This window comes from Cataglyphis hispanica, chromosome 2, assembly GCF_021464435.1.
Source record: "Cataglyphis hispanica isolate Lineage 1 chromosome 2, ULB_Chis1_1.0, whole genome shotgun sequence".
In the NCBI taxonomy this organism is placed as follows: Eukaryota; Metazoa; Arthropoda; class Insecta; order Hymenoptera; family Formicidae; genus Cataglyphis; species Cataglyphis hispanica.
Window position 1 is genome coordinate 2816624 of NC_065955.1, and position 18348 is coordinate 2834971.

The following is an 18348-nucleotide window of genomic DNA, read 5'->3' on the forward strand; positions in this document are numbered from 1 at the left end:
CGCGCGTTTCCTTCTCCATTGTAAAAATGGAATTCAGGATATACAGTTTTAAATAAAAAATTATATAATATAATAAAATAATCAAATTCGAAATGTATGAGAAAAAATAAGAAGTAGATTTAATAATATTATGTTATATATTCTTTTTTTCATAAGAGAAAAATTTTGCAGCTAATGAACGTTTTCAGTTCATTTACTAATTTTTGACATAGAACTTTTATAAACAAAAATCAAAATTTAATCCTTCCACTTCTTTTTTGATATGTGCGTAATATATATTATATATATGATCTTAAATTGAATGAAATGCGCAGATAATCTTCGTCATCACATCATTCAATATGTAGAATAGTATAAAAATATTTATACTTTTATTTTTTATATTAAATTCTTTTTCACCAGTTTCTATAGTCTATATTCCATATAATTAAAAATGTAAAGGTCAAGTTGAAGTTTTTGATATCATAACGTATATAAGTCGTAATAATTTCGCAATCAATAAAAATCATATTACCTATTAATGTAATGAAATATATATAACTAAATTTCATCGATTGAATGAAAAAGGATACGCTTAAGAATATTATCTGTGGCGCATTTCTCTCTGTGCGGTCACGTCGCGTGCCAGCCGCGAATTTTTTCCTATATATTGTGTGCGCCGACCTCCGACCTTTTAGTTGATTTATCTTGGTAAAATAACAGATACAAAAACATGTATATAATTTTGTGTATATACATATCAATACATTACATTGTATTAAGTTAAATCTATTTTTTATTATTTACTAACTACATCGAAGAATGCGTTTACGTTCCGCATCTTTCCTAAATTTTATATTCACATCCTACTCAGATAATTTCAACACAAAATGAAAAATGTTAACAATATTTTATTCTATTCTCGTGTCTTTGTGTCCTATGCGACCTTCTTGTACTTCGCACGCAAATGTTCCGTCAGTTCTGGCGTTTTTGACGTTGCCATGTAGAAAATTAGTTCTAAACTGTCACCATCGACTTTATACACTCGACGCGTCTATCGAAAAAAGAACATATTAAACATTGTGCTGTCAAACATGATTATTAATGTGCAATATTTATACAAAAATTGTACCTCCGTTAAAGTTGGAAAATGCGGTATCGATGCATCTGTCGCCAATATATTGGTGCTTTTTATATCAATGGTTTTGGTATCATTCATCAGCTCACCCTGTTCGACTGTGAATAAACCTATATTATCAATCAAACTTAGAGCAATCTTGTTGGTTCCCGGTAAGATCTGCAGGAAGCCGGTCTCTCGATGCATCGGTATCCCCATTTCCGGATGCCAACTTTGCGCAACGTAATTGAAAATCGGTTGACCTATGGACGTAATATTTATCTCATCGTAATAATTGAACGACTTGATAGTCGGATACATTCCGATTGCGGGTTCCTCCGTTATCCATACACCCTCAAGCCAGGCTAGCACATGTAATAACTCGTTCAACGGTAATATTTTCTTATTCATTTTTTACAGCTGTTAAATAATACAAATCTAATGCAGACGATAAAAATCTCAAATGTATTTAATACGTATCTACACACGTCTACTCGAGGCACGCAATTGCAGCGCTGAACTGTATACTAAGAAATCAGCGCATGAAATTTCCAGAATTTATACCTTCCTAAAATCTTTCATCTATTATAATTATATGTTAGCATGCAATGTTTTTTAACATCAAAAACTATTCAATTCTTGTCTCGCAACAGAAATTACGATTGTCGATTATAGAAAAATACATACTTCGTGTATTATGAAGTTATTATGTAATAGCAGTAAACTATATTTTTTGTGATAATTTCGCGGGATCTGAATGATGGATAATGTTGAGACTTGCAAATACATAATAGATTTGTCATGTAACATGCGCACATAGATAATATCGCTGATGCGGAGAAAATAAATGCATAAATAACGGGTGGTTGATTCGACGCGCGTTTTACCTATTATTCTAAAATTTTATTTGTTCATAGTACTTATACAGAAAGTTGCAATAGTAAATAGCGAGAACTATACAATAACAATTTAAAAATTTATCTTTACTTTACATTCTCTTGGTTCACTTTTACATACTTTGCTCGCAAATGTTCAGTCAGCACTGGGGTATTCGACGTTGCCATATAAAACACATGCTCTAAATAATTACCATTGAGTTTGAATTCTCTGCGTATCTGTGAAAAAAAAACATAAAGTTAAAAAGTATAATTTGCATGTAATTAAGATAATATATTATATAAGTTTATAATATATAAATTTTATTATATTATATAAATTATGGTATATTAAATCAAGTAAAAGTTAAGAATATTTAAACACACCTGTGTTACTTGTGGTGGTTTTGCTCCATTCATTCTTGATATATATGTACTGTTTAAGTGAATGGTATCATTAATTACTTCACCCTCTTCAATAGTTGTTAAACCAAAATTGTGTGCCAAGATAAGAAATATTTTATTAGTCTCTGGATTCATTTTCAAGAAACCTGTTGATTGAGCCATTGGTCGTTTTGGTTTCGAAATGGAGTAGCTTCGAGCAGTATAATTAAACATGGGTTGTCCTATGTATGTAAAACTTATCTCCTCATAATATTTGAAATTTTCAATAGTCGGATATTTGCCACTACCATAGTTCTCTGTTCGCCATGTTCCTTCTAGCCACGCTAATGATTCTAATGCTTTGGGTAATGGTAAATGTTCCATGTTTCCAATCTGCTTTATTTAATTTCCAGCTATATCATATAAATGTATGTAGAACAAATGATGAGCAAATCTTTTAAGCAAATTTAAATTTAAATTTTAAGAATTTTAAATCTTAATATGTGTAAAATATCCTGTAAATATAAATTATAATTGTAAGATTAGATATAACATGTCTAAAATTAAGTTTTTGATGACTGATAAGCTATATAATTCTTACCTTAAGCAAATGCATATTACATTTTCTTTATATATTATGCAGTTGATATAAAAATTTTATTTAAAATAAATATTCTCTATTCGAGTTTATATTTAGTAAAAACATGCGTTTTATTTTTTATTAAATTATAACGTTACATATATATTTTAACAGCTTGATCTGAGAAATTTTCCTATTACGTATTACTTGGTATTACTTTCTATAACCTTTATTATCATTTAACGGCGAAAAGTTTGAAATCATTTAAAAATAAGTATTGTGATTCTTCTTTCGTCCAAATAATTTTTTAAAACATTTCACAGACGAACAGTAAAATTTAATAATTTATGTTGATTCTTCAGTAATTTTATATATAATATCTTATCTCGTTTTTAATAAGAGACAATATTATTGCTAATAAAAATCGAAGAACTATTGTAACTGTTGTTATCACACACACACGTGTGTGTGATAATCATTTCAATGTCTCAAATATATTATTTAATTTTTTTCGAACTTTCTAAATTTAAACAATTAAAATAATCACCTGCACGCATATACATGTCAAGTATCATTTCGAGAAGCGCATGCGCGTGTCATTTTATGACACATGTGACGCTGATGCATTGTTCATGCTCCAATATGTTCCAAGCTCCAACATGTGATAACATATAGTGTTTTTATAGTGCACTTATAAAGTGCTCATGCACATTATGTGCATGCTTCACTAAAAATTTATCAGATTATACATCAAATGTTTTTTGCACTTCCTTTGTTTTTCATATCTTTTTTAAATTATTGAAATGAAATCATGATTAACGTGAGCGTGAGTCAACTCGTGAATCAAGTGGACAAATGCAATTTTACTTTATATGCAGAATGGAAAGATACATATTTTAAAATAATATTGTTAAGACCATGCACAGTACCACTGAGTGGAGAGGTATCTAATCTGATTAATGTTTACTCATTCAACTGTATATTACTTGTATATATAACAAATTTTTGAAAAACAAACAAGTTTCTTATTATCAAAGCAAAAATGTCACTCTTGATAGTTATCATCATAATACATATTTTCTATTGCATTTAATATATATACCTAATAATATAATTATTTTTGTGTTATAGATGGACATAGAAAAAGCCAATTACTTTCTAGATCATTTAGATGAATCTTTTGAAATATACCTGGAAAAAACCAGACTTGCATTTTCTGGTAAGAATATTGACATACAGTTCTTTCTGTATGATGATACATTTACGTGGAAACAGCAAAATATTCTTACTCGTGGAGAAATTGCAATATTTCCTCTTTCAAATATATTAACTATTTCTGACATTTTGAAACAATTATTGGAGCTTTATCAAAAATGTCAAGAAGAGATATTAACATTGGAAAAAGAGAATAAATGCCTAAATGAAAGCAATATAAAGCTAACCAAAGATATAGAAGAAATGATAAATGTAAAAGATAAAATGGAAAAGGATCTTTATACAAGATTTCTTTTACTTCTTAATACAAAGAAAAAAAGGATCAAAGAGCTTCAGAAGACTTTAGATAGCAACAAAAAAATCACAAAATCGATATATGATGAAACTACTGATGATGAAAGTGAGAAATCAGATGTAGAAAGCAAGAAAGTACATAATATTGCATCATCTAATTCAAGGAAACGCAAAATGGATTACAAAAGCGAACAAAAAACTCCACCAAAGAATAATAAGATGAATTTTAAAATAAGTACAAATTTCTCATCCAATGAAGATACAAGTCCTGAGCCTTCTACTAGCAGAAATAAGTTAACATCACAAAATATAGACATGTCTCTTACAATAAAATCAAAACATGTTAATATTTCAGAAGAAGAATCTGAAGAGGACCTATTTTCCCAATAAAAAAAATTATAGATTACATTTACATTATTCTTTTTATAATTAATCTTAGACACATTTGTTTTTCTCACTTTTCATAGAGAAAATTGATTTGAGTGCCAGTCCAGATTTTCTTATTATTCTAGATTTTCAAAAAAATCTAATAAAATCAAAGTTTCAATGTGTCTACATTATATAGTTTTTTTAAATGAAATCTTAAAATCAAAATTTTTTAATAAAAATTGAAATTTGGCCAAAAAAGAGGGAAAATGGAAATTTTTTTTTAAATTTTGACTGCTTTCAAATCCAGTGTGTCTATGGAAAGATTATACCAAATTCAATTGTATTATTAATTATATATTCTAATTGAGTATATATGTGATTTTTGTAAATATTTCGGCTATTACTTCTTAATGTAATAAATTTATATTTATATATTGATTATATTTATATATTGATGATGAAAAACATTTTATAAAATATATAATCGAATGATAAGTAATAATTTTTTTATAAAAAATAATTATATGAGACATTTAGTTGATCTCTTTTACAGAATTGTTTTATATTTAATAAAACCAAAACCACAATTGTTCAAAATATTGTATTGTTCATCATTCTCTTTAACGTTTAAATCATATAATTAATAAAATTAAATGCGACATGTGTAGATATTTTGCAAGTGGTTGAATTCAAGGATCGGGAAAGAGATCGAGGATTTTTGCAAGATACGATTTCGTGGACAAAGGCGTTAAGAAATGTAACAACGATTCAATTGTCAAAGATTGCCTATGTGTTAATGTTATCCACAATATTTTACATAAAATATATATTACAATATTATCATTAATAAATAACGAATTCAATAATGGTAATATTACTTTAGTTTATCGCGTTTCGCGCTTTAATAATCAATATGCAAATGCCTTTACATTTACATATAATTAAGTACATCATTCCATAGTAGAAATTTAAAATGTGCAATAAAAGCATCAAGCGAATTTGATATATGCGATATCACTCGACGATTTCATTACAGATATCAATCTTCTCGTCAATCTAATTGATAATTGACTTACGATTAGTATATAGTTTTTATTTTGAATAGCGTTAAATATATATGTGTGTATTTTCTCTTCTCTATAACTTTATATTATGGAAATATTTACGATTGCTTGAAATTGTAATAGGTGAATATCATACAAAGTATCGTACGCGCAATATCTCGAATGTATATGGTTAATATTCAGGTCTGCTAAAAATAATCTCAAAAGAGTTTGCAGGTAAATTTAACATATAAGATAAAAACGTATAATATAATCTTTTCAACTGCTTAATTGCTCGCAATTATAATTGAAAATGTATATCCCTCCAACGAATCTTTCCTAATATATAATACATAAAACTTATATGTTAAAAACTGTAGACTAGAACATGGCCAAATATGTGTGAACTCTTAAATCTATTTAATTTAGAGACATAAAATGTTACTGTCTCCAGTGAGACAACCATTGAGCTAACAGAACAAACTTATATGCCGAAACGATAGTGCAACATTAAATTATAACGAAGTTCCTTTAAAGAATTTAATAACAATAATTCTTAATAGCGCTATAGAATCACAAAACAATGATGGTTCGGAATGTCAAAGTGCATTGCTCGATGCCGCAAGCGAATAGATGAATAACAGGAATTTCACGTACACACGTACGCATCTAATTATCCTTTTCAGACGCGGAAGAGCCAAGGTTGGATCAGAGGTTGGTCTGAACACAGGTTTGAAAGGTAGCAGAAGTACGTTTTGATTGTATGGGTCATTGAGAAACGTCCAATTCGCAACAGGTTCTCCGGAAGGTTTCCTCTCGCGTTTGCCCTTTCAAACTCGCATTCAGACCGATGTTACTCAGCCGGGCATCTTCCGATTTATCACTGCGCCCAAATCCGGTACGATTTGTTTCTGCTCGCGATTGAACAATAGAGTTCTTGCATTTAAGAACGACAGATCCGGTAATTGATTCAGAATCTTCGCGGTCTCGGCTTGCACGGTCATCGGTCGACCATATCGATCCATGACCACGTGTTCCGTACCTTGCGTATTTTCTTTCCTACCTGATGTCTTTCTATGATAATCATGTACTTTGGAAATATTATTGCTTACCGAAAACGGCTTATTGTTGATCGGCGGAACATTTCTCAAAGTTTTATATGACTGACTGCCTTTTTGTCTCGTCCCGAAATCTTGTTCGACTTTCTTCTTCCATTCTACTGCACATGGTCCTGGCAATGGTTCTATTATCTTAGATGTCTGAGACGATTTTTGTTGTTTTAGCGAACTATTAGTAAATTCGAGTAAATTTTGCGATTTTACAAGCTGATTGCTTGGTTCTTGTGCTTCCGATGGATCTGCATAATAATAAAAAATGATTAATTACATATAATAATTAATTATATAATCAACTATGAATATTACAATACTATAAACATTCAAAACCAAGCAAATAAGCAGAAACTATGAATATTTGATATATGTAAATATATAAAAAAAAATATTTTTTATTTGAAACAAAAATTATAAATATGTCTACATGTACACATATACACAACACACATATATAGCTTTAGCACTTACAGTAATACACGGAATTCGTTGAGCAAGCTGACTGATGATAGGATTCGGAATGTGTGGAGCAATGAGGTGTTAATAGAGGATCAAATGGACACAACAAATCCAGAGGCAGAAGAGCGGATAACCCACCACCACCTGTATTGTGTTATTTTTCGCAAGATTTAAAAAACAATTCAACACACATGTCTACATATTATATCACAACACCATGTAGAATAAAAACTTGTTCAAGAAAAAATATTCTTTTTTTCTTTCGTTATATACCGTAACTATACCAATGTAGCAAAATATGTAACAGATTTAGCATCTTTTTTTCTTTTTCAATATAATACTTTTTCAATGTAATACTACTACACAATGTAACTACCACACACATATACACACGATTACAATACTTACTAGCATCTAGGGGATTTACAAGACCAGAACTATTCCAATCAAATTGGGCGGCGGGTACTTCCTAATATAATGTTACAATTATTAATAACATGTAGATTGTACTCACATGTATATCTTATGGAAATAAAGCTTCAACTTACATCTGAACAAGCCGCGCCTTGCATCCTACTGGCGTTGGATGTTGAAGGTTGCTGAGACTCAGCGGTAGCTTTAATCGGCTCCAACGGAGTAAAGCCAAGATTTGCAGCAAATCTTGGTATATTCGGATTCCATCTCGGTCCGAATAACTTTAATTTCACAAATATTATTATTTTTTAAATGTATTAAAAAATGTATTAAATATTTCCAGTATTAAAACGTCCAACATATGTATACTTACAATATTCCGGGAATCGATACCAAGAGCATTTAAAAGAACATTGTTACTACCACTATTCGCCCATTGATAAGTGAGAGCATTAGTTTCTTCCACACTTTTCACATTTTGCCAAACTTTATCCATTTCATCTATCAAAGGTTTTAACTCGACTTCATGATATTCAGGGATTATTGGAAACATATTTGTTATTATATCTTCTATTTTATTCGCTGCCTGAAATTATTTTAATAAAAATATCATAAAATATATTAAATTATATTATTTATATATAATGCAAAAGTTGCACAAAATCTAAGCAAAAGCAAAAATACACTTATTTTTCTAAGAAACTACCAACTATCTTGTATTACAAACATTCCTAACTCACATTCTTGTTTTCTATCCGACATATAGATTCTTTCAAATTAAACTGCTGTGTCTCTACTACACCCATTGATGTTTCAAAATTGCTGAAATCTCCAAAATCGTCATTGTCCTCAGGTACCTTCATTTCTTTAATGTCATCATTTAATTTCGATTCTATTGTTGCACTTGAAAAATTAGTAAAATCACCAAAATCATCGTCTTCGTTACCCGCGCTTTCAAAATCAAAATAATTGTTTTCTTGTACTTCAGTGACTACTGGCTCCATATTTCGTAAGTGGAAATCATAAAATTCGCCATCGCTAAAGTATACTACAGAATTTTCGCTTTTATATGTGGCACATTCGCTCGCAGTATTTGTAAGATTAATTTTATCCTTTAAGCAGTCAAAAGATGTATTAGTAGATGGCAGTGAATCTTCTTCAATTGAAAATTGTTGTATACAAGATGTGTCAGAAGAAAATGCGTCATGAATTTGTACTGTTTCGCATTCACTATTAGTCGAATTGTAACTACTTGTCAATTTCGATACACTGTCAAAACCTTTATGTTCCATAAATTCCGTAAAGTTGGAATTATGTAGATTACGTACGTCGTAATCATCCTCCGAAATATGCTGTCTGTTTATTTTTTCGTTACTCGAGCTTTTTTCCTCATAAGCAGAAATTTCCTCAATTGCCCCATTCATACCTGTATTTTCAATAATTTGATTCTTTGTTTCTACAACTACATATTCATTTTCTTTTGATTGTATGATACTTTCTACATCAGCTCTATTGCAAATGTTATTAAGAAAACTCTCATCACTTTTCATATTAGATTTTTGAACATAGATGTCTTCCGTATATATGGATGTACAATCTAAATTTGATTTCTCTCTTAGAGCATCATCAAAAGTAAAATCAAAATTGAAAGAATCATTTAAGGTTTTACTCGACTTGCTCGTTTCACCATTAGATATTACATCATACATCTCTATATATTTTGGTTGAATACTGTATTCGCAGTCCAGCTGACTAAAAACATCAGTACTGTCTACATTAAGATCTTGCGAGGTAACAAAATTGGAAATTGTCCTTTTATCATGAATAAAAGTAGATTTATCATTAATATGATTGACATCATTTTCGCCATATGGTGTGTAAGTGTCTCCTATTTCATCTGTTACATTACATTCTGTATCTATGGAATTAGGCTTATTATCGTAATCCATCTCTAAAACTGTCATAGTCACATCTGTCTTTTTATCACAAACAGTATCATTCCACTCACTGGAATCTTTGAACTGTTCGTAATTGTAAAAATCGTCATCCAATTGTTGCAGAATGTCCGGTGTACTCGTAGGATCTTCCAAATCCAAGCTCGTAGGTTCTATCTCATCATTTGCCTCCAAACCATTAGATGATCCCTCTTGCTCACTGACTGTCTTTATACTATCAGCTAAACTACTATTGTTGCTACTTACATCCATATCAACAAAATTTTCCTTAGCTAAAACATTCTGAGTACAAACGTGATCAATGCTATTACTAGTCTCAACGTTATGCGACTCGCCATTTCTAGGTACATCTAATACATTGTGTTTTGTAATACTAATGTTTTCGAAATTGTTTTCCAATACACTACTATTATCTGTTCTATCTGTCAATTTTATATGGCTCACATTGTCCTCCCCCTTCTCGACAATCAATAGATCATCAATGACACCACATTTCAAGGCTTTGCTTATTTTAGAGCAACTGTCTAATACTGGTGACTCGTTAATACCATTTATCCTAGGAGATACATTCTGTGATATTATTGGTGTTTGTATCGGAGTGATCAGTTTCTGCGGGGACTCTGATGAAACAGATAAGCCTATAACAATAAGTCTATATATTAGAGGATAATTATGTGCGCGATAAGTGAAAGATAACGAGTGTTGAAATTGTTAGATATTAATGTGGGTCTATTAATTTACAGATAAATACCATCTATTCCGCCAGCTGTGAAGTCTCCGAATTCATCTTCATCGGACTCTCCGAAATTGTCTAAGGGCGGAGGTGTTGAGCTGACTAAAGGCGGGAAAGCCATGGTTCTCCTTTACTTCATGGAACATCGACAACAAAAATCTTACATAACCTTTTACAAACATCGACAAAATTAAAGAACGCAATAATAAGGAAATAGCAAATGATAAACTTTCAAATTTTCACTCTAAATAACGCGCAAAATTATTAAATTACTATTACGCAATAATTTATGTAAAATCGTTCGACCGTTGCCGCGTTACTTCCAGTCACATCTTACGGACGTTGTTTACAATTACATCGTCCCCTCCTTTCCACATGCGTACGCCCGTTACATACATATGTCAAAACGCATTAAGGTTAAGTTGTACTCGAGCATATAGGGATCTCTCTCGTAATTCGAAACAGACCCGCGGAAGATTACGCGACGAAGGTTGATCGACTTACTAGCGCGAAAGATTGACGATGACGTTCTTATTCTCGGTAGTCTCAGCCACTACGTACCAGTATCAGCTCCGCAATCTCGGGAATACGATTCTACCTCACCATCATTTTGTGGGCCATCACGGCACGTATTCCGCGAGCGCAATGGGCTCGATGATTATCACAGCCAAGTGTATCAGGTCGTCTGTCCAACAGATCGTGCGCGATGATCAGATGCACGATGACGGCAGTCATAAGACTATAGATATGTAACACACACATCACCTGTTCTACGATACGCAGTCTTATGCGCATGCGCGCGCACCTGTCATTCATTCGCACGTTTTCGCGGCTCTTTAAAATATTAACTCTATTTAAAATTATGTGTATGATGTTTTTAATTCTTTCACAATTCTCTAAATATATAATTCCTTTTACACATTTGTAATCACAATACAAAATTAAACCGGAATATAATATCCACACTAACATTAAATAATAAATAGGAAATAATTTGCAACAGTGTAAAGTTATTGTATATCTTTTATAATATATGTTTATATTACATAAATTGTTTTTTAATGTTATATATCATAATACATATATCATAATACATTATATCTGACTTATACATTCCCTTTTTTATTTTATGTTGTCTTATATATTTTAGTATTTTTTTATATATTTTTTATAATCTCTTCTGTCTCTCTTTCTCTTTTTCTCTGTGTGCGTGAAATATTTTATTTATTATAAAACAGATAAATTAATAATTTGTGTGATTTTGTATCCATTATATTATAGTATAGTATGATGTTGCACAAATAGATTATTATGTACATATTTGTTATTTATCATTATAATGATTAAAACACAAGCATAATGATGAAAGCAATAATTCACATTGCATTTGAAATGTGACAAAAGTTTCAAGATGTATCCTGCTTAGAATTATGTTGAGTGCGTCTATGTTTCCTCATATCTCCTTTCTGTCTGAAGCATCTGCCGCATACGTCGCACGCGTGAGGCTTTTCCCCGGTATGTATCTTAATGTGATTATTTAAAGCTTCCGTTCTGGTGAAAGCCTTTTCACAGTAATGGCACTTGTATCTACGATCACCACGATGTATTAATCTGTGCTGATAAAATACGGACCCGGTGAGAAAAGCTTTATTACAGACATCACATTTGAACGGCCTCTCCCTCGTATGTTTCTTCCTGGTGTGATCCGCCAAATCCGGTTTTATCGTGAAACGCTGATCGCAATATTCGCAAGCGTAAGGTTTGACGCCCATGTGGAATCTCTTATGAGTCCACATGTGACTGGACTGAGTGTAGCTCTTTCCACAGATATTACAGACATACGGTCGCAGTCCATTGTGCCGCCTTTTGTGAGCATTCAACGAATTCGCCGTGGGCAGTAGATTGCCGCAAATATCACAGGGAAATTTGGAACACTGATCTCGCCCATGATCCTGTATATCTTCGCTTCTGTCGAATATATTTCCGCAAAGTTCACATACGAACTTTGCATCGCCGGACTCGGATAATCTGGCTACATAGTCATGCCTCTTTTGCTTATGTTTATACAATAGAGATAATTCCTTCATGTCTTTGTTGCAGATATCGCATAGAAAGACAACGAAAACTTTAAACAATCTTTGGTGTTCTTTCCAATGTAAGATGGCCTCTGCGAATGATTTATATGTAGTTTTACACATGTTACACATGTACGGCTTCTCGACGACGTGTCTATTTTGATGAATTTTCAGGTTGTCCATTTCGGTAAAATGACTGTTGCAGAATTCGCAATGATACAATTTCGATATCGATAACTCTTCGATTAACGTGATCTTATCCTCGTGTACTTTGCAATGAGCATCGGCATCATCGCAAGAGATAAATACTTCGCCGCATTGAACACATTTCCAGACCGTCTGATTGTTTTCAATAACGATGCAGTGACTTGCAACATGCTTATTTAATCTCGATTTTTGTGTAAAGCTCTTCGAACATTGCGAACATTTGTAAGGCTTCTCGGGTAGATGTGTTACTATGTGACGCTTCAAAGTGTAACCGTCGGAAAAACCTTTGTTACACACCTCGCAAATGTGTGGCCGATTCTTACCGTCCATGCAAATGTGCATACGGAGCGTCTCTTGATTCTCGAATAATTTTCCACATTGCAAACACGAGATGTGAATATCCTTAGAATGGTATCTCTTATAGTGATAGAATAGCTTCAATTCTTTACCAAAAGTTATTTTACAGATTTCGCAATACAACGCTTTCGCACCTCTGTGAAATTGCGTATGGAAGTTTAAACGTTCCTCGAAACTAAACGTCGTGTCACACGTAAAACACTTATATGGCTTCGTTGTGCTTTGCATATTGGGCTTGCACTTGTGATTATCTAAAGTCTCCTTGGTGTGATAGAGATTCATGCACGCGCCGCATTTCAAGTATTTTTGCCTATTTCCTAGGCATTGTAACATAATAGAACAATTTCCACTTTCCTTATCGATATTTACATTATTAAATATATTTTCTTCGTCGCTGCTTTCTAAGATTATATCGTTTTCGTATAATTCTATATCTTTCACCTGCTGGGACATGTTTTCACATGTGTTCATATAACCCTTTATACATAAGGGACAGGATTGTCGGTCAGATAAAATTTGATTTTGATAATTAAAAGCATTGAAAGATTGTCTCTCCTTTAACATTGTCAAGAGGATTTCTTCTGCTTTAATACATTGTGTGTCAAACCTGTTGTAACAATTTACTTTCTCGATACAAGTCAAACAAAGCTGTTTTGGTAATGGATCTGTCTTTCTAATCTGCAATAAAAATCATAATATACAGTACATATATTTACAAGAATTTACATAGTACACATATTTACACAATAATAATAATATATATAGTACATATTTACAAAAATTTAATGTAAGATACATGTGTATATACCTTGACACTTAAACACGTATTTATTTTATGTGCCAATTTCATTGATTCCCCGAGTTCAGAATAGATATATATTGGATTATTTGTTTGACCAGCACACAATCGACAGAAAGTAATTAAACTATCTTCTTTTTCATCTTGGACCGATAATTCTAATATTTCATTGGAAGAAAGTGGTTCTTCTTGGGACCATACAATAGAGCCATCCAAATCATCAATATCATCTTCATGATCACTTAGTGTACTAATTGATTCTGCTTTGAACATATTTTATAGCTGCAAATCATTCATAACATTCTTTATAAATAATCAATTAAAAAACAATTTTATATATTAAACATGTGCAAAAACCATATAAAATATTGTTAAAAAATTCATCTAGAAACTATGAATAAGTTTTCTATATCTTACTTACAATAAATATTTAATATAATTTCATCATTTTTATAAGTATTTAATTGATGATAAAATATCTCAAATAAAATTATAATGCACATATATTACTGTACATATATTAAATTTATTTTACACATTGTACATAGATCAGCAAAAAATATTTGAAATGTTACAATGAAAAAATGGAGCAGATTACCTTTTCCTTGAAAAGAGCACAAATATTCTTTCATGGCAAACTCAATATTTTTGTGCTACCATGATTTAACTTCTTCAATGACAAACAAATTGGCTAGGTAACTAGAAACAATTGACTATCTCTTTTTCGTTTGTCTTTTGATATTCATGTACATAAAAGAGTAGATATAAGAAAAGAATGCATATGCATGTATATATATATATATATATATATATATATATATATATATATATATAAATGTAAAAATACATCAATTATTTACATAATTAGTCTTATTGTTAGTTTTCCATTGTGCATTTCGTTATAATCAATGTAATTTTAGCAAGCATCAATGTAAAAATAGCAAGCATTTTCTTTTATTTATGTTGACTTATATTTAATTTAGTGATTAATATAATTCTATAATTCTTTTCATCCTATAATCTTCCTAATTCTCTTCATTTTTTTTTTAACACCCTGCATATGATGATAACAATGCTATTAATAAATTATGACTTTTTTACAATCATAAAAAAATTATTTATTTCAAAAGTTATTAATTAACGATAGAAGAGATTAAGAATGTAAACAAAAAATGAAGATTATATTAATTAATTATAACATATCGCAATTCATTTTTTGTTCTGCATTCACGTAAACGCTTGCAATGGCGCAATGCAGTTATTAAGTTTAATTTAGTCTTATCAATCTTTTTTTTAGTTTGCATATAATAATCTTCGGCTGTGAAGAAGTATAAGTATCCTGAAAATCATATTAATATAAATTTTATATATATATACACATATATATATATATATATATATATATATATATATATATATATATATGTTTGTAACATATCATATATATATTAATATATGTATACAACAAAAATTGCTGAATTTACATTGAGAATTTACCTTTTTCTTCTTTAATATTATATTCTTGTTTTTTATACTGTAGATACAGATTAATTTCGCCCCTCTTTTGAGCACCAGCTTTTCCCAATGATAAGATTGTATATTTGGTGATTAGTGTATTATTTATGTCACTTATCAAATTATTAATTGTGTCCAAAGTTTGTCTCCCAATAATGTATTTAGGCACTTTATTAAATTCTTCTGGACTGATAAATGATATTGTTGGGCATATTTCTGGTTCATTGAAAAGTGTTCTTTTACAGTCTTTTATTATCTCTTGTTCAATAGTATCACTGTTATATACAGCAGATATTTCAATAGCAGATAGTTGTTGCCCTATCAATTTGTGTGTTGAATTTGTAGCACTTTTTGTAGAAGTGAGTTGAGTTTGAACGTATGTTTGCTTATCAGCATTTTGGTAGCCTTGTATAAGTTCTGGTGGAACATTCTCCTTTTGATATAAAATTCTTTTGTTCAAAGTTCCAATCAGCGACAATAATTCCTATATACAAACATAAAGTTCTAACTTTTTTTCAATTTTTTAATAAGAAAAAAATTAGAAAATAAATTTAACAAACTTACTCTAGAATGTGTATTCTGTTCTTTCATTTTTTCCAAAATTGCCCTCATGTTATTAATACCATATGAGACTTGCAATACTTTGTTATATATTTCTTGAAGTTCATCTTTTATATTGTTTTTACCTATAAGAGATAAAATATGATTTTAAATTATTACTATATTGTTGAAACTATATAATATAAAATAAGTAACAGTGCAATAAGTAATGCAAAACAACGTACTTTTTATCAATATTGTAGCAGCATTAAGTTGTTGTACTCTCTTGTATTGCTTATCAACTATTTCTCCAAAGAAATATCTTCTAAGATTAACTTTATTATCCTTATCCATATTATTAGTTCACTGCACGAATAACATGAGATAATGTACTTTGTATATATATTATATGTTTTTTACGATTTGTCTTCAATCTGTTTCAGATTATTTGAGACATAAAACTTTTTTATATATCACATCGAGGTTATATTTATTGATATATATCATATATTATATCATATATTATTTTTAATGAATATTTATAAGTTATTAATATTTAAGAAACAGAACACATTAATCTGAGAAAAATATTTTTGTTGCTTATAACAATTAATAATTTCTTAAATGTGACAAGCCCATAACAAACCGTTTTAAATTTGAATTCCTGTCAGACAAAGCGGTTGAATTTATTTCCCATATTCCCACTATAAAATATTATGTTCTGAAATAGACTAATTTCACTTATTTAAGGAATGCGTTCAAAAATCTTATCCATAAAATGGAGTATTTAATTGACCAATCAGGACAAAGAAAAGTGCTTTCTAGCAGGAAAACACAGGCTATCAAATAGAGATTTTCTAAAATCCCGTAAGTTTTTCTATATGATAGCCAATCATGTGACACTTGTATCTATGCGTTCCTTTTCTTGATGGAAAATACCCTAGGTGAGCAGATGATTTCTAACGAAGTTTCTATTCTAGTATGAATATTTTTGTATGTCCTTTAAAAAAATTTAAATTGTGTGGAATAACATTTGACAATTCAGGTATTACAATATTATATATTTCCGTATAATTATCGTATATAAGAAATATAAATAAAAAAATGTGTTATTTATTAAATAATTTTTTTTTCATATAGCTGAACATAAATATATTATTAAATATCTAAGATATTCCAAAAATTGATGTTTATTCATCTTTTTTACTCCATAGAATTATTATCCATAAAAAGTCTCCATAAAAAAAATATTCCATAATTTATGATAATAATTTATGATAATTAAATTAGCAATATAAATTATAAACATTATATTTTATATTAATTTTACTACCGAGTGATTTTTCAGAAAAAAGATCCTGCAATGTGTCACGATGATTAAATTAAAAACCAAGGTCAAGGGGTGGAGTTACTTATCATTATATATCTATTAAATATTAATTTATCGATCATTTAAATAAAATCACAAGTGCATTGGCAAATTTTGAATGTATTTATGCATCCTACTCGCGTTTTCAGCAATTATATTGATACATCTATAAACCTCTCAAAAGAAAGAGGAATAATGGAAACTGTCAGAATTATTTATCAGTTATATCGCGCAAAATTGTATTTTTGTATTGTAAAGTTATGACGATGATATACAAATACTATGAATAGTGATATAAAATTAAAAATACTAATCACTGCAGAAAGCATTCTAGAAACATTATATCATTATCATATCACTATCGTATCATATGTTATCTAAAAGTGGTATACAAATAAATCAGAGTTATACAAATCCACAAGGAAATTACATTAGCACACTGAAAGAACAGATTTTTTTGACAGATCCAAATTTCTAATATAAAAATATATCCAATAAATAAAAAGAGATGTTAATTTCCTTAAATTTAAAATTTAATTATTCCTTATTGCAAACGTTTTACGACAGAAATGTAGATATGCTTTTATTATTTCTTTTCGAGTTATATGGGATTTGCATTGATGCAATTCTTTTCAGTTTCTTTTTATTTTCATATCAATATTCAACGATACCGCAAAGCATGTGGTCCGAACATATAGCAACAGAAGACGTACGTCACATTTCAACGTCGCGGTTTATTTCTCTCAGAAATCCTAATGGGACAGAAATATCATAAAATAAAGTAGAAAAGGAAAATATTTGATTTTTTTATCAACTTGTTCTTTTTTTACACTGTTTTCATTACTATTAATATAAATTTGTTAATTTATATTAACATTATAGAAATTAAATTAAACGATAGACGCACCATTTAATTTTTAGGATAAATTTATTCAAGTGCAAATTCTGTGTAATATT

At 29.9% G+C, this 18348-nt stretch overlaps 6 protein-coding genes across 11 annotated transcripts; 1 reads left to right on the plus strand and 5 right to left on the minus strand.

Moving 5' to 3' along the window:
- Positions 1-752: 752 nt before the first annotated feature.
- Positions 753-1848, minus strand: LOC126858108 (peroxynitrite isomerase THAP4-like). The gene is made up of 2 exons (XM_050608161.1): positions 1112-1848; positions 753-1033 (listed from the first exon to the last, which is right to left on the minus strand). Exons 1-2 carry the CDS (start codon positions 1505-1507, stop codon positions 917-919), a joined length of 513 nt encoding a protein of 170 aa, XP_050464118.1. The 5' UTR covers positions 1508-1848; the 3' UTR covers positions 753-916.
- Positions 1849-1977: 129 nt separating this feature from the next.
- LOC126858092 (peroxynitrite isomerase THAP4-like) lies at positions 1978-3615 on the minus strand. 3 transcript variants are annotated; one of them, XM_050608145.1, is made up of 3 exons: positions 3483-3615; positions 2359-2768; positions 1978-2211 (listed from the first exon to the last, which is right to left on the minus strand). In XM_050608145.1, exons 2-3 carry the CDS (start codon positions 2737-2739, stop codon positions 2080-2082), a joined length of 513 nt encoding a protein of 170 aa, XP_050464102.1. In that variant the 5' UTR covers positions 2740-2768; positions 3483-3615; the 3' UTR covers positions 1978-2079. The 3 variants fall into 3 exon arrangements, with proteins under 3 accessions (XP_050464102.1, XP_050464110.1, XP_050464092.1); XM_050608153.1 differs by lacking the exon at positions 3483-3615 and adding an exon at positions 2957-3476; XM_050608135.1 differs by lacking the exon at positions 3483-3615 and adding an exon at positions 2957-3476 and having other exon boundaries at positions 2359-2870.
- A 118-nt stretch (positions 3616-3733) lies between these two features.
- On the plus strand, positions 3734-5252 carry LOC126858032 (DNA repair protein XRCC4-like). Its single transcript, XM_050608043.1, has 2 exons — positions 3734-3878; positions 4067-5252. Exons 1-2 carry the CDS (start codon positions 3747-3749, stop codon positions 4832-4834), a joined length of 900 nt encoding a protein of 299 aa, XP_050464000.1. The 5' UTR covers positions 3734-3746; the 3' UTR covers positions 4835-5252.
- A 328-nt stretch (positions 5253-5580) lies between these two features.
- On the minus strand, positions 5581-11302 carry LOC126857935 (aftiphilin). 3 transcript variants are annotated; one of them, XM_050607861.1, is made up of 8 exons: positions 11091-11302; positions 10548-10657; positions 8582-10434; positions 8215-8427; positions 7976-8122; positions 7836-7896; positions 7440-7571; positions 5581-7213 (listed from the first exon to the last, which is right to left on the minus strand). In XM_050607861.1, exons 2-8 carry the CDS (start codon positions 10648-10650, stop codon positions 6714-6716), a joined length of 3009 nt encoding a protein of 1002 aa, XP_050463818.1. In that variant the 5' UTR covers positions 10651-10657; positions 11091-11302; the 3' UTR covers positions 5581-6713. The 3 variants fall into 3 exon arrangements, with proteins under 3 accessions (XP_050463818.1, XP_050463810.1, XP_050463828.1); XM_050607853.1 differs by having other exon boundaries at positions 10548-10662; positions 11091-11300; XM_050607871.1 differs by lacking the exon at positions 7440-7571 and having other exon boundaries at positions 10548-10662; positions 11091-11298.
- A 232-nt stretch (positions 11303-11534) lies between these two features.
- On the minus strand, positions 11535-14715 carry LOC126857948 (zinc finger protein 271-like). The gene is made up of 3 exons (XM_050607885.1): positions 14566-14715; positions 13977-14249; positions 11535-13846 (listed from the first exon to the last, which is right to left on the minus strand). Exons 2-3 carry the CDS (start codon positions 14238-14240, stop codon positions 11936-11938), a joined length of 2175 nt encoding a protein of 724 aa, XP_050463842.1. The 5' UTR covers positions 14241-14249; positions 14566-14715; the 3' UTR covers positions 11535-11935.
- A 130-nt stretch (positions 14716-14845) lies between these two features.
- Positions 14846-16880, minus strand: LOC126858058 (spindle and kinetochore-associated protein 1-like). 2 transcript variants are annotated; one of them, XM_050608078.1, is made up of 5 exons: positions 16669-16880; positions 16268-16456; positions 16047-16168; positions 15465-15966; positions 14846-15306 (listed from the first exon to the last, which is right to left on the minus strand). In XM_050608078.1, the coding sequence occupies exons 2-5, from the start codon at positions 16374-16376 to the stop codon at positions 15152-15154; spliced, it is 888 nt and encodes a 295-aa protein (XP_050464035.1). In that variant the 5' UTR covers positions 16377-16456; positions 16669-16880; the 3' UTR covers positions 14846-15151. The 2 variants fall into 2 exon arrangements, with proteins under 2 accessions (XP_050464035.1, XP_050464026.1); XM_050608069.1 differs by having other exon boundaries at positions 16268-16880.
- Between the last annotated feature and the right edge of the window lie 1468 nt (positions 16881-18348).